Source organism: Sparus aurata, chromosome 19 (genome assembly GCF_900880675.1).
Source record: "Sparus aurata chromosome 19, fSpaAur1.1, whole genome shotgun sequence".
Lineage (NCBI taxonomy): Eukaryota > Metazoa > Chordata > Actinopteri > Spariformes > Sparidae > Sparus > Sparus aurata.
In genome coordinates this window covers 18,092,029-18,106,542 of record NC_044205.1, presented here as the reverse complement: position 1 = coordinate 18,106,542, position 14,514 = coordinate 18,092,029, and the positions used below count along the sequence as shown (strand labels likewise).

General features: G+C 42.1%; 1 protein-coding gene across 2 annotated transcripts in view; it reads left to right on the top strand.

Annotated features, from left to right (window-relative positions):
- Positions 1-10,196, top strand: part of drd3 (dopamine receptor D3) — a 29,935-nt gene extending 19,739 nt beyond the window's left edge. The window contains exons 5-8 of one of the 2 annotated variants that reach the window (XM_030397542.1): positions 1,023-1,216; positions 3,224-3,289; positions 7,834-8,206; positions 9,139-10,196. In XM_030397542.1, coding sequence (XP_030253402.1) covers positions 1,023-1,216; positions 3,224-3,289; positions 7,834-8,206; positions 9,139-9,335 — 830 coding nt within the window. In that variant the 3' untranslated portion in view covers positions 9,336-10,196. Of the gene's footprint in view, positions 1-1,022; positions 1,217-3,223; positions 3,290-7,830; positions 8,207-9,138 lie in introns of both variants that reach the window. The other variant, XM_030397541.1, reaches the window with a different exon arrangement.
- Positions 10,197-14,514: the final 4,318 nt, after the last annotated feature.

Sequence of the window (14,514 nt, the reverse complement as noted above, 5' to 3'; positions counted from 1 at the left end):
ATGAGTCAGGGGATGTTTTACGGATTATTCATGTTCTACAGAATTTGCTGTGCAAACAAAATCATTTTGGCCAGTGATTTGTGAACAAGAGGGATCAACCACCAAAACAATAAAGCGGACTGTAGAAATGCGAAAGACATCCACAGTAGCTATTTTAATTTCAGTACCCAGCAGCACAGATGCATGACTGCACACGCACAATGGAGAGCATTAGTCAGACACAATGCAAAGCTACTCACAGAGATCCAGGCATTTGGTCTGTGTGTGTCCACTTACAATCAATGCATCACAATGCCTTGTGATTGCAGGATTCCCCCCGTTTTGTCAGTAACCACGTGTTAGCAATGGGAGGTGGGAGCGATGGGATTACATCAGGTCCAAAAGAAATGGATTGAAAAGAAGCACCAAGACAAAAAAAAGACAAACAATGCATAAGTACCAAACAAAAGGGTTAAATAATACGAATCTAGAAACTGAAGGCGGCTGTGTGTGGCTTAAAATAGGCCACATCTGTCCATGCTTGTTTCCATCTCTCTGTGTATTGAGGTATGTGGTATCGATCCAGGGGAACATCCAGGGGACAGTACTGTAAATCACTTCAGTTTGTTCATGCCACTGACATCCAATATGCATGTCACAGCTGTGGTCAAAGCCTGTGTCAGTTCTCTTCGAACGTCAATTTACAACACTATTAGCTCACTTGATAGATATTTAACTCTTGAATTCTGACTGAATAATTGGCCTTTACACTGTCATTATCATGTCAAAGGGTCTTTTATCGTGAATTTATGGCAGAATTATTGCCATATCAATCATCCCTTCATCACTGTGCGTGTATGTGTGCAGCCACGTACGATTCAGTTTGTCTGCAGAATAATAATGAGGCCGAGTCATCGTGGTCATTGTCAAAATGGAGGGCATGCGCCAGGGTCAGAGGGTGACTGTAAATTACACCGGCTGTCTTTAATCGTCCCTGTGATATTGAGTCACTTTTACATAATTCTATCTTCCGTTTGTCACAGATGACCCCTTGGTGTGCTCCATCTCCAACCCTGACTTTGTCATCTACTCCTCGGTGGTGTCCTTCTACCTGCCGTTTATTGTCACTCTGCTGGTCTACATCCGCATCTACGTCTTCCTCAGGATGAGGCGGAAGAGGATCACCTTTGGACAAGTGAGCGGGAAAGTGCAACCAGGCTCAACTCCACCGTCAGTGGTGAGACAGTTATCCCATTCCCGTTTCCATCTACCATATCTACCATAATAGAATGTTATATAGTATTTTATATCATATAATAGTATATGGTGCTCTTGGGTAGATATCAAAGCCGCTAGCAAAGCACCACAGTACATGAAAAAAGCAAGTTGGACCACCCTGTTTTACTGTATACCTTTTAAAAGTTACAGCTGAAAATGACAACAGATATGAACAAGTCTGCTCATTTCACTTATCTCCGCAATGAAAACCAACAGCCACCAGGAAGTGACTGGTGTTGTGAGAGTAACATCACAGTGATTTGGTCTATTGATGACTCAACAATCAGACAGAATTTTCACATCCCGGAAACCAAACAGTTGTCTTATTAACAGCTGATACCTGACCTGTAAAGCATTATAAAAAAAAAAATATTAACCATTAAGACAGCCATTATTTATAACTCAGAAACCCCTTATAAAGGCTGTCTTTTCAGTAGGGGCTACCTGTCATAAAGATGTCTACGGACAGAGAAAAACACCACTATTAAACCACATGCACTCACATTGTGACGTACAAATTACATTTCACCTTTATGTTACACCATTTCCTTTGGACATGCTCACCTTTCCCTTTTATGTGTGCTAGCAAAAACCTCAAACCAAAGCCTCATAACTAGTTCCATTAAAGTATAAAGTCATGTTGCCGCTGTCAGAAAAACAGAGTGAAACTGCTCAGATAAAAGCCGTTCTCTCATATGCATGACATTTTTATAAGTCTCTGGTAAAAGCATCAGAAGAGTCTCCAGAGTGTTACTTTGCTGTAATAGGAGGGAAGATTTGTGTTATGTTATCCAAGGCTATTTTGCGTAAATGAAGGCTGACTGTAGGCCTTTTAGAGGATGACCGGTTGAAGATAAAATGTAAATGTGTAGCTCGATTTAAAAGCAGAAACGTCTGTCTTTATAAAAAAAAAATGAAGCTTCTCTTAATTAAAATGGCTGGAGTTAAAGAAAATAAACCACTGTCCAACAGTTATTCACAACACTTTCATCAGGTTAAAAAAAATCAATAAATACTTTAAGATAGATTTGGCCAATAAAATATCAAGGATGATAGATTGTTGTTTTCTTTAATGCTTATTTTGAGATTTTTGAGATCAAATCGCACCATGTTTTAACATCACCATCAGTAACGTGTTGACATGTGTGACAATGTTCTTCAAATGTCATTACAGTGCAAATCTGAATTTAGTTTCCAACCAGCTGTCAGTTCTCTGATCACATCCGTCACTCTAATATTTGCCCCAGTTAAATCTATCACACAACGATGGCTTACGTTTAACCCTGGGCAAGGAGACATCAGGTCATCTTCTGTGCATCTGTATCTACCCTATTTTTAACAAATGTGTGTATAAAAAGACACGATTAGCTAATTCTAGTCAGTATCTTGACCACCTTTGGCATATCCAGGAGCTCCCTGTGTAATGTGTTTGGATACGATCCAGTCACATTTTTCCCTTCACTGCACAGAAATTCAAGTCCTCCATTGTAACAGCAGGTTATGGATAATTGGTCGTGGTTGAGCCACAGTGAGGGATCTCATCCATGAGTGGAGTCACCCGTTGAAAAATCCTAGCCCTGGAGGAGTTCAGGCAGAGAGAGTTACAATGGAAAAGTGTTTCGAAATAACAAATTAGGACTTTCAGTCAATCAACAGAGGGAACATTTGAAATGACGAAAGAGGCTTTGAGTTTTTTTTCGAAAGCTATCTTTATTTCTGGGCTTCAATCGAGTCACAAAGCATTTGGCTCGATCGTGAAAGTGACTGAAGATGTGACAGACATGAATACTAATTCCCTTGATTTATTGTCTCTGTGACCATCAATGAGATTTGTTTGAAGCTTAATAAATACGTCCTCCAAGATGAAAAGAGACAAATTGATGAGTTTCCATGTGAATGGCATAAACATTCTGCACCTGTACATTAAAGAAGGTTCGCGGTGTTGAACTTTCCTCTGCTCCCCTAGGAGACTTGTCTTCAAGAGGAGCCTCCCAAGGCGAATCAAGACCTGTCACCTATAAGGATTAAAGTGGTAGGTGCACTGCAGATCCAACACAACAATGAGATTCTTGAATAGATCTATATTAGTCAGGCATGAGGCTTCGCTGCATTCAGAAAAACCGCAGCGCGGCCTCACACCTGACTAACTCTCTTTACTGACTGTGTTGGCGTATTGCTGTGCGGTGGCACGCATGGCGCTACTGTTTCTGGCTTCTCAAGCAAGTCTGTCCACGTGTATGTTCACGCACGCATGAGTTTTTCGTTCTGCTGTGTGCTTGCAGCGCATTGAGGGTTCAGAGAAGTAGCTGAAAATTGTGATTCTGAAGCGTGGCCTGTTGCCTTGTGTTGCCTTGTGTCACCTGGTCACCGGTCAGCTGAGCGAGGTCTGTTGGTGACGCACTGCAACACCTGCATAATATGCAGGCTGCTGAAAGGCGAAGGGAATAACAATCTGTGATTTTCCGTTGAAGAAAATGTGTGAAGAGAAGAGTGTGTGAGTAAGAGATGACTAAAAATATTCACGTTTCTGGACTCACTGGAAATACACATTGCACAATATTTAGAACTGACGTATCTTATTACTCATTACACTGCAGAGAAATGGCTCCATTTGTTTAATTTGTTTAAGAGAGTGAAGGTACTTGCTGGTAAGAGGCCTTTGAACAGGCTCTGAAGAATGATACAGATACAATAGTCGCACTGATGTATGTTGAATACTGACTGTGCCTCTGTGACTTATAAACTTGTAGTGGAGGTGCAGGAAGAGCTTTGTCACCACTTTCTGTCAGCTTGCACAGCACACCTGAAATGTATCGGCCATTACTTCCAACCTTTTGAGTCGTTCTCACCACTTTGTCAGCTTATTGGACTACCACTCAGCTTCTAATACTTTCTGTATAACGTTAAAGCCGGGCGAGATCGGTTTGTTTTTTAAAATTGGGGGCAGCAGAACAAGATGAAAACACAACATTCACACAATGTCACCTTGTGAAGTTGTGGCAAAGAAGTTAGCAAACATCAGAATGTGTCTCCTCAGAAAGGTTCCACTATTTTTTAAAACCTCTTCCTCCTGTCATATCATCGTGTCTCACTTGAACTATTAGCTACACTGCCCTGCACAACTACCACTGTCCGTATCTGTACTATGGACAGAAGGCTCCATCCATATTCGTATGTGAATGAGCATGAATGAGCCTTGAAACTACCCAACAGACGAGGTTCAGTGTGCAAACCACATTTTGAATGTTTATTACATCAGCAAAACATATTTATAGTAGTCACTCCCTGCAGATATGTTTTCATAGAGATATCAGGTAGTGATGAGCAAAACGTCTCCCACTGGGGGGCTTCAAGACATTTTGCTCATCACTACCCAGTACTGCCACATTGACAGGGGGTGTTTGGTAGATGAGCGTGGAGAGCGAGGCTTGTCATGTGTATATCAGTGCACCTCGAGTCCCCGGCCTGACCTAGCTCGCAGGTGCAGCTCTGTTTATGAGGCCATTTATGAGGCCTTGTCCACACATACGCGGGTATTTCTTAAAACAATGCTTTTCCTTTGTGTTTTGGCACAAACAGCATTTAAGGTTATTGAAAATGGGCCCTTTAGATCTCCTTGCAGGTTGCTTTTTAGTGTTTACAGATTTTTGGAAACACTGCAGAAATCCATGTTCACGTCTTCAATGGGCCTCATCTGTGTATGCATTATTTACACATGTGAATTTGGATAGTTAAGATAATATGGTTATGATATTGTGTATTTGAGTTTGCATGTTAAGAAAAAGAATGTCACATAATCTATGTTTAGAAAAACACAGATAGAAATTAGCGCTGGGCGATAAATCGGTAAAATTGATTGTTTGAAATTGAACATAACTAAGACACAAATACTCCCTTTTAATTACACTCCAAGTAAAGATATTAGGCTGAAATATAAAGTAAAATGGGAAGCAAAAACAATAAAATACTTGGGAGTGTTAATTTGTCAGAAACTTGATAAAATATATGAAATAAACTACAAAATAATAAATGATAAGATACAGGGAGATATTAAAAAGTGGTCCACACTTGGGTTGGACTTCAGTTCAAGGACTGAGGCAGTGAAAATGAACGTTCTGCCAAGGCTGCTGTACCTTTTCTTATCATTACCTGTCAGAATCCCAGATTCTCAGTTTTCAATGTGGGACAAGCAGCTATCAAGGTTTATCTGGGCTGGAGCAAGACCAAGGGTAAGATTTAAAACACTTCAAATTGACAGGGACCATGGGGGTCTTGCAATTCCAAATCTAAGGGAATACTATTACGCTGCCCAGATGAGGTACTTCATCTACTGGTGCTCTCCGGACTACCAAGCTAGGTGGAAACACATTGAATTAAATATGGACAATTATCAACCTCAAACCAGGCTAGGTGGGAAAGAACACGCAGACTACAAGGGAGGAAATCTAATTCTGGAAGATGCATTTAAAAATTGGTATGAGATCGTTAGAAAATATAAACTAGAAGGAGACAGTAAACTTCTAATCTGGCCTTCTCAAACATCTCTGTTTAGGCCAGGAGAGATTGACACAACATTTGCAAGGTGGAGAGAAAAGGGGATTACAGCAATATGTACACTCTTGGAGGGGAAAACGTTCAAAACTTTTGAGAAACTCAAAAGAGAATTTGAATTAGGTAATGGTGACCTGTTTAGATATTTACAGCTCAGACATTTCTATGAGTCAGAAATCAAAAGAGGAGTTTCAGCAGAAGGAAACAAAGTGATTGAGTTGTTTACTCGTGCATATAAATGTACACCTGTAAAGATTGTCTCCAAATTATATAGAGGTCTGCAAAAACAAAATGGAAGGAACTCATTTTATGTAAAATGTAAATGGGAGCTAGAACTGAATATTAAGCTGTCAGAGAGTGATTGGCATTCTATGTGTAAAATTCAACAAACTTCCACAAGCTCTAAAAGATGGAGGGAGTTTGGATGGAAGAATTTAATTCGCTTCTTCATTACACCACACATCAAAAATAAACAATTAGGTGAGCAGCAGCAATGCTGGAGACAATGTGGGCAGATGAGTGCCAATCACGCGCATGTTTTTTGGTCATGTGTAAAACTGCAGGGGTTCTGGGACAATGTAGTTCGGATTCTGGAAGAGATGTTTTCCTACAGGATACCCAGAGATCCCCGGATACTGTACTTGGGCTTGATTCCAGAAGGTATTATTCAAAAGAAAGACTTGTATCTTTTCAAACTACTGACCTTGGCATGTAAAAAGGCCATAACAAGAAACTGGCTGAAAAGCGACCCTCCAAGTCTGGGACAGTGGTTGGATATTGTTGAGGAGATTTACTCGATGGAAAGACTGACTTACTGTCTCAGAATGAAAGCAGGGACCCTGGATCAACAGTGGCATAAATGGACTGTGTATATGAAAAAAGATGGGTCTAAAACTCATCAAACCTAATGGACAGTGATAAAATGAGCAACAAGAGTGGGGTGCCCCCCCTTCACTTCCCTCTTTTTTTTTTTTTTTTTTTTTTTTTTTTTTAATTTTTATTTTTTATATTTTACTATAGTGTTCTTTTTCCCAGGTTGAAGTCTACATTACTGTGCACTTGATTCTGTTTGTGGAAAAGGAGGGAAAATGTAAAATAAATAAAAAGTAAAAAAAAAAAAAAAAAATTGATTGTTTGTGGTTAAGGACGATTTTAAAAAATGAAAATCGATTTTCTCTTTAACTTGCTCCTCCACCGCTCCCCATGGGCTCCTGTTGATCATACTGGGCTCCACCGTCCCCCTGCATTTACTCTCCACAGAGAAACAAAGACAACAACATGGCAGCAAGCCAAGAGTTCGTTTCTTAAAAAGCACAGTCTCGTCAATAGTTCAGTTTCGTAGCGTCAGACCTCAAACAAACAAACGGTCCGCTGCAGAGTTTGCTTAAAGGCCGTTGCAACTAAAGGCAGCTGCAACTAAAGGCAGCAGACGGACCCATTTATTAGAGCATCTCAAACAGAGGTCTGCGTCAGAGTGGGACACTTGTTGTTCACTACGAGATGTACAAGACCGCTGCAGCCCACAAACACCCGCTAAAAAGCAGCCAACATTAGCGGAATCATTAAATCATTGAGAAGAAAGGTGGACAGTTTTTACAGATACAGCCACGTTGCATATCTTTAAAGATATGCTTCCCTGCCTCGTTCATAATATTTTCTGTAACTAAGCAACCAGCCATAGAGTATACAGTCATCTTCCTGTTGAGAAGTGAACGGCCATGAGATAATCTAATAGATTATTTCTGAAACGGTGCTAAAATGTTTGTTTGGAAAGGTTGTTTTTGTTTTAAAACCCCATTCCAAAAAATCGCCCATGTACGCTTTCACTGTAAATTTATCAGAGCCTTTAAACATTAAAGATGCAGGCCAGAAAACCAAAACAACGAGCTGAAAGACACTAAAGTCATTAGATCTAATGTTTATATGAATACAGCTAAGCTTGAATGACGTGACATTTTGAATATTAAAATATATGAATGCACTGTAAAACTAGCAGTTAACATGTCTTATTTGTCCTGGCAGCAGAGTGTAGAGCCTTCAGCTCCCTCCAAGCCCAGCCTGCTGTCAGGATGCCTGTGGCACAAACGCCCAAAGACGGGACCGGTGGAGGACTCTGTGCTGCCCCCGGTGGACATGCAGAACTGCTGCAGCATGAGCCATGCCTCCTGCGGCCGCACCGAGCTGGACTTGGAGCAGGAGCGAGCGGAGGAGAAAGCAGAGGGAAACAACCAGCTAGAACAGCCTCCTGTAAAGATGGGCTGCGAGGTGAAGGGTCTTACCAATGGACGGACACACACGTCGCTGCGGCCGGTGTCTCAATCATACACCAACAGCTCACGATTCAGGAGCATGCATGCACGGGAGAAGAAGGCCACTCAAATGCTGGCCATTGTGCTTGGTGAGTGAAGCCTCTCATGTAAAAGTCATGGTAACACATTATTCATGTTATTTTAAAGATGAAATACACAACAGAGTCACTTATTCTGCTTCAGCTCCTTTTACGTTTTGTTATGGACTTTTCTGCCGCACGTACCTGGTCACCTGCGCTGCACTCTCGTCTAGCTGTGATGGCACCAGCACAATTTGCTAACTCCGTGTGCATTTCCTGCATATTTTGCAGAGCCACAATAAATCAAGCTGAAAAATATATAAATAAATAAAAAAAAGAACCGGCTGGCTTCATGTTCACAGTGTGTGTCCAGACACACACTGCAGCTCCTGACAAAGCTTTCACATGCTCCAATTATCAGCCAGGTTGCTATAGGCTTGTTCAAGTAAGCTCTGGCACAGCATAGATCTCGCTGACAAAAATGTAATCAGAGGTGTCTGACTACATTACAGGGGTGTCAGTGAAAACTGTGGCGCACACGTAGAAAATTATCTGAGTCAGGCCCACTCTCCTCCTGCTTTTCAGACAAATTGGCTGCTGCTTTGCCCTGATGTTGTGACCCCAATTATAGATCTTGGATCAAATCAGTGTTCGTACCAGGGTGCAGCATTTGTAGGTGTTCACAGTGTTGTAAAAAGAACCCAAAGGTCATACTAGAGGAAAAGTTTTGAATATTGTACTTTTATTCATCTATGTGCTAACTTTAGTTACTAGTTACTTTAGTTACTAGTTATTGACTGAATTTATTTTATGTTACATTATAAGCTCATTTTAGAACGCTTGTCACCACTGTTGGTACTTAGCTACTTAGCCAACATGCTAACATTTTTTTTTTTTATCTTATGTTACAGAAGACTGTTTAATCCATTCCTTTCAATTTTGCTCTTGTGTTCTTGGTTTTCGTCCTTCCTCCACACCGCCCTGCTCTCTGGCTGCTCCAGGAGTGTTTCTCATCTGCTGGCTGCCTTTCTTTGTGACTCACATTCTGAACACCCACTGCAGGACATGCTATGTGCCTCCTGGGCTTTACAGTGCTTTCACCTGGCTGGGGTATGTCAACAGCGCCCTCAACCCTGTTATCTACACCACCTTCAACATCGAGTTCCGACGGGCCTTCATCAAGATCCTCAGCTGCTGAGGGAGACAGCGTGCCAGGAAATTAAAATGAAAATGAGACTGTGCACTCATGCTACAACTCTGTCATGGTGCATTTGGTATATGGTGACCACAGCTGTACACTGGTCGTTAGGGGAAGCGAACCTGCTTTCAGTCCTGCAGGAGTTTAACAGAACTGCTGTGCAATAAATGCAAACAAAAGAGGATTTATTCCAAGGAGACTCAAACTTTGGGACTACATTTGAACAGTATTACTCCCCAAGTAAGACTTTTTCACATGCTTCCTGATAGCACAAAGTGTTTCTTGTCGGTATGTCTTGTACAGTATGTGTACTGCTCATCGGCACAGTTCCTCAAGATCTTCCAATCGAGTTCAGACGCTCTCCGGAGCCACGATGGATCTTTAAAGGCTTGTGAATTGATCAGAGAGCCGCTTCGTCCTGAGGCCTGCTGCCACCGCACTATGTGGAATAACTGATGTTCCTCACATCTCCCCACTCCCTCCCTCCATCATCATCATCGATGCCATCAGTTACCCATCAGAGCATGCACAAATCAAATTTCAAGGGCATCCACTTGAATTGTGCAGGAAGGATCATATTGGTTTCCTGCCACGACTCACATCATTTTGAAAATTGTCATTGTGCTCCGTGTGGTTTCATTAGAATTTTTTAAAAATGTGAGATTTTGATGTAATGCACAGTGGAAACATTCTCAGTGTTTTACTGTCTGTTTGTTGGCGAACCTCCAGATGATTTATGCGCTGCTGAAGCTTTGTGGTCTTAACCAATCAAGCCGGATTTTAAACCATGTGGTGGGCAGGTCTGTCATTACAGAACATTTACTGCAGTGTGTTGTAAATAAAAACAAAAGATGAAATGTCCTCCGGGCTCTCTATACATGTATGCAGGAGTATGTTGATAATGATTGGACACGGACACATGCGGTGAATAAAAGCGTTTTCTGGGGAGAGGAACTGAGCTGATAGAGCAGGATGTCGCGAGGTGGGAGATTCAGAGACATGAAAAGAGGCGCAGCAGTGACACACAGGGAAGATGAATGTGGAGCAAGAAACACCAGACAAGATAAGGGATGTGGGGGGAGCTGAGTAGGAGGGAACAGAACCAAAACGGGAAGAAATGAACTAATAGAAGGAGGATCAAAGATGGGTGTAGGAGGGGGAAAGAAAAGGGAGGGGGTCTTTCTTTCTTAGCCTACATCTGAAGCACTCCCATTTCTCTAACAGGCATAAACACCTGCTCCCCTGACACTTTTTGCCATAGCGTCGACTCAGCCTTGTTCCACTGAGGCTACTTACAATAATGGCGCACCAGGTATGAATATGTGCGTGTGCGTGTCTGTATTCACGGATGGACGCTCGTGATCATCCCACTGCAAGCATCAATAGCTCACATCATTATGTGTCGTCTTCTAAAAAAGAAAAACCTATATGCATCAGAAATCAATATTAAATGCATGTTCGCAGGCAATGCGAGGTCGAGATTCCGCCGTGATCACAGGAGCCGCTTGTTCTTCTGTTCCGTGATTGAATTCAAATTTAATTGAGAATGCAATTTAGAGTGCCTGTAGATTATATTCAGTCACTCAGAGACAATAACTGCATCCCCCTTTTACTGTAAATGAATTGCATATACGCCTCAAGCCCCGAAGGCCTGATGCCGCTGTGTGAGCCCCCAGAGGCTGCAATGTTCATTACATCCATTAATATGAAGCAGCTCGACGGAGAAGACGCTCTCATGATATACATGTAGCTGTGCATTTTCATCCTCAGTGAAGATAAACAAAAAAACGTCACGTTCGACTGTAGAGGCTGCTGGAAGGAAAGATTACAGGGTCACCACAAATTAAATGGTTTATCCCCCTGGGAGCATCTCTGAGCTCACCCAATTTCACGTCAATCTGCCAGTCAAAAGACAATCTTGGGTGCTGAGGTGACATTTTAACCCGCAGGTGATGCTTGTACTCTGTGAGCTTATTAAATATTTAAAATCACGTGGGGGAGCTTCATTCTTAACATTGTGGTGAGAGTATCTCAATCAGTTTCCAAATTCAATCAAAAATGTCGAGATGATTCAAGAAATGAGACTGAAGACGGAAGAGATTGAACAGCTGAGGAGTGACAGGAGACAGGGTGAGATGGAGGGGATGACAGGCAGTAAAGGGCCACAGGTTGGACTCAAACCCTGGGCTGCTGCTGCGAGGACGCAGCCTCAGCTGGCTACAAACAGTTGTGTTTTACATGTTAAATAACTTTTTCAACCCAGAGTCCTATCAATATGCTCAGAAAACTGTAAAGCGGAGTTTCTGAAAATGAGGAAACGGATTACATCAATATTTCTATGTAAAGTACCCTACTAATGTATTATGATTATAATTCAAATTGATTTATTTCTGTTGAACTAGATTAGGTTTTATGGAAGACATATTTTCTGATTGACAGATAGCTTTACTTGTTGCTAAAGTAAACCGCTAAATGCCGCTAACTGTAGCTGCCGATAGCTGGTTAGCTCCACCAGCCTTACATCTGATAATATTCTGACAGAAACGTAGGATTTGTGCGGTTGCTCTCAGAAAATTGGTAACTGAATACAAATTCCTACATAATGTTGCTTTGAGGTTCTCCTGAATCAAATGATGTACGGCACTTGATGCTGACGGCTAGAATAACAGGAAAAACTCATTAAAAACACGAGAGTCGGACTGGAAGATAATACATACGTCAAATGCTGTTTCATCGCTCCAATAAAGCTTAAAAGGCTCAAGGCAAAGCATTTTTATTTTATTTAAGGTCAAAGGTCAGCTAATTTTGAATAACTCCTCTGGTGATTTGAAGAAATTGGATGATTAGTTTTGCCAAGCATACATTACAATTACAATACATTTATTTTCCATAAGCAAAAAGATGGGGGCCTTTTGCTGACCAGAGGAAATGTTCAGCAGTACACAAACATTCAAATTCATCACCATGGGAATATACCTTCAATCTAATCTTGTTTAATTTACATTTCTAGCCCAGCGGTTCTCAGACTAGTGGCTGGCCCACCGAGGGAGAGAGGGATTGGGGGCACTGCAGGGGGTTGTGTGAATGACAAGGGGGAAAATATAGAGCAGAACTGAAGCTGAATGGATCTGATTAATGTGTGAATGATGGACAAAAAACAAAAGTGCTTTCATGTTTCTTTCATGTAGCTTTTTAAGATTCAAGTTACACGGAAAAACGGTAAGTAATTCTTTTGACAGGCGGGAAATGAGAAAGGGGCGATGCTGCAGTAATCAGGGAAATGTGTCAGTCGAGACGAAACTGTGGCGCAGACATCTTACAGTCTGGTGGGTGATATTTCTCCACAGTCCTGATATACAGTAACTGATGCTCCAGTAAAGCAGCATCGACTCTGATTTCTATCCCCGCCGCCATGCTGTTTTCGAGTAAACAGTTGATTCTTTCGTCACACCTAAACCACAACCCCAGCTTTGGCTGAGATCCTCAAAGGACACTTGTTGGGCCAAGCCATTGTGGTTTGGACACAAGGGTGTAGCTTGAGAGCTGGTTAAATGGACTCTCAACTTTACATAATCACGTGATCTTGAAAAATCCATCCATCTTGCAGGGTAATTAAAGGAAGACATGGCTGGAACAGTTTGAGAACCGCTGATCTTACCCTACTCAAGGGAGCTGTTTGTGAGAATTGATCAGCAGAATGTGAAGAAATACCATTTTTGATGTTTGTTGTATCTTGACAGACGATAGTGAGTCACTGTGTATAGTTCATCCGGAGGTGGAGGAAATGGTGTTTGAGGTATAGGCGAGAAAGGTTGCCCAGCCAGTGACCACATTTGGAGATGGTGTTTCAACATTTATAAGCATGAAGTCAGTGGATATCTTTGAAGGAGACCTCGTGACAATTTCCAGCCGTGTTTGTGGCGACCAAAACAGGTACTTTAAGCCAAAACCCGGTGGTTTCCTCACCCTTACCACGTGGTGTTTGTCCATAAACCTTGTCCAGAGCACAGGCACATCGTTGTCACAAAACTGAATCATAAATTGAACCCAAAGAACTTAAAGTTTCGACATATCATAAACTTTGCCAATGTTTACTCTGACAAATGGGATTCAGTTTAAGGACAGACGATCAGTGAATGGAACAGGAAACACAACAATGGCAGAAGCTCTTAGCGAGCGATCGTTATCAGCACCGTCACTTACCCCAAGCAAGAAACCATGTTTGATGACAAAGGAGTGATCGCAAAACAAGCATCAACATAAGTGTTGGTTTCGATCACTAGAGGTAGAAGTTTGATGCTGAACTCACAGCATTTATTCTAGACTGGTAAGAAAACAACAGTTACTGCTCATTTTGGCACAGGAATTTATATGTCCTTGTTTCTTATACATTTCTGTCGTTTTGCTGGCCCCAGTGAGTTTGGAGAATGAATTCAACAGGTGGTCGAACACTGTTTTAGATATGGCACCTTTAAGACACCTGCTTCTACTTTTTTAACCGGATAAGACGCTGTACAGCAGATTTTAACTGCGTTTGTCCTCCGCTTCTTACAAACTCTCCTCATTCAGTATGTAGGCTCTGCAGCTACATGCATACATGCCTGGATGGATACATCCATGAGCTTTGGGGGATTATATTACTTGCTGCGTGGCATGTTTGAGCCTGATGAGTGCATGTCTGTGCAAGCACAAACAGGTGCTCTCCTCCTCCGTGGCTGCGTGCGTTTATTCGGAGTGCAGGGTGGAACGTGTAATCAGATCGAAGCGTGCAGCGAGGTTTAAAAATGAAGTGGCCCATCCGTGATTGCAAGGCGGTGGAGGGAGGGTTCAACTGCTCACAGCTCACCTGCTAGTTAGGGACGACACATCAAAGGGGGGGAGGGGGGGAGAAATGAAGGAGATGCAGCATTTGCATGTTTATCAGCAGGTCTCAGAAGGGAGAGGATACTTGTTTGAGCGATGGCTGCCGCAACTTTTAGTTTCCAAAGTCTCTGCTGTTCTGCACCTGCGCGACTGGAGGAGGCAAAAATAAGTCAGTGACTGGAATGGCCACCAGTGAATCCTCTCCTGCTCCTTTCCTTTTGTCTTAGTGGATATGAGAGGCTTTGAGCATTTCTGTGGGTGGACGAACAGATGTGATGGGCGCTCGCAGTGTTTAGCAGCGGCTAATGATGATGGA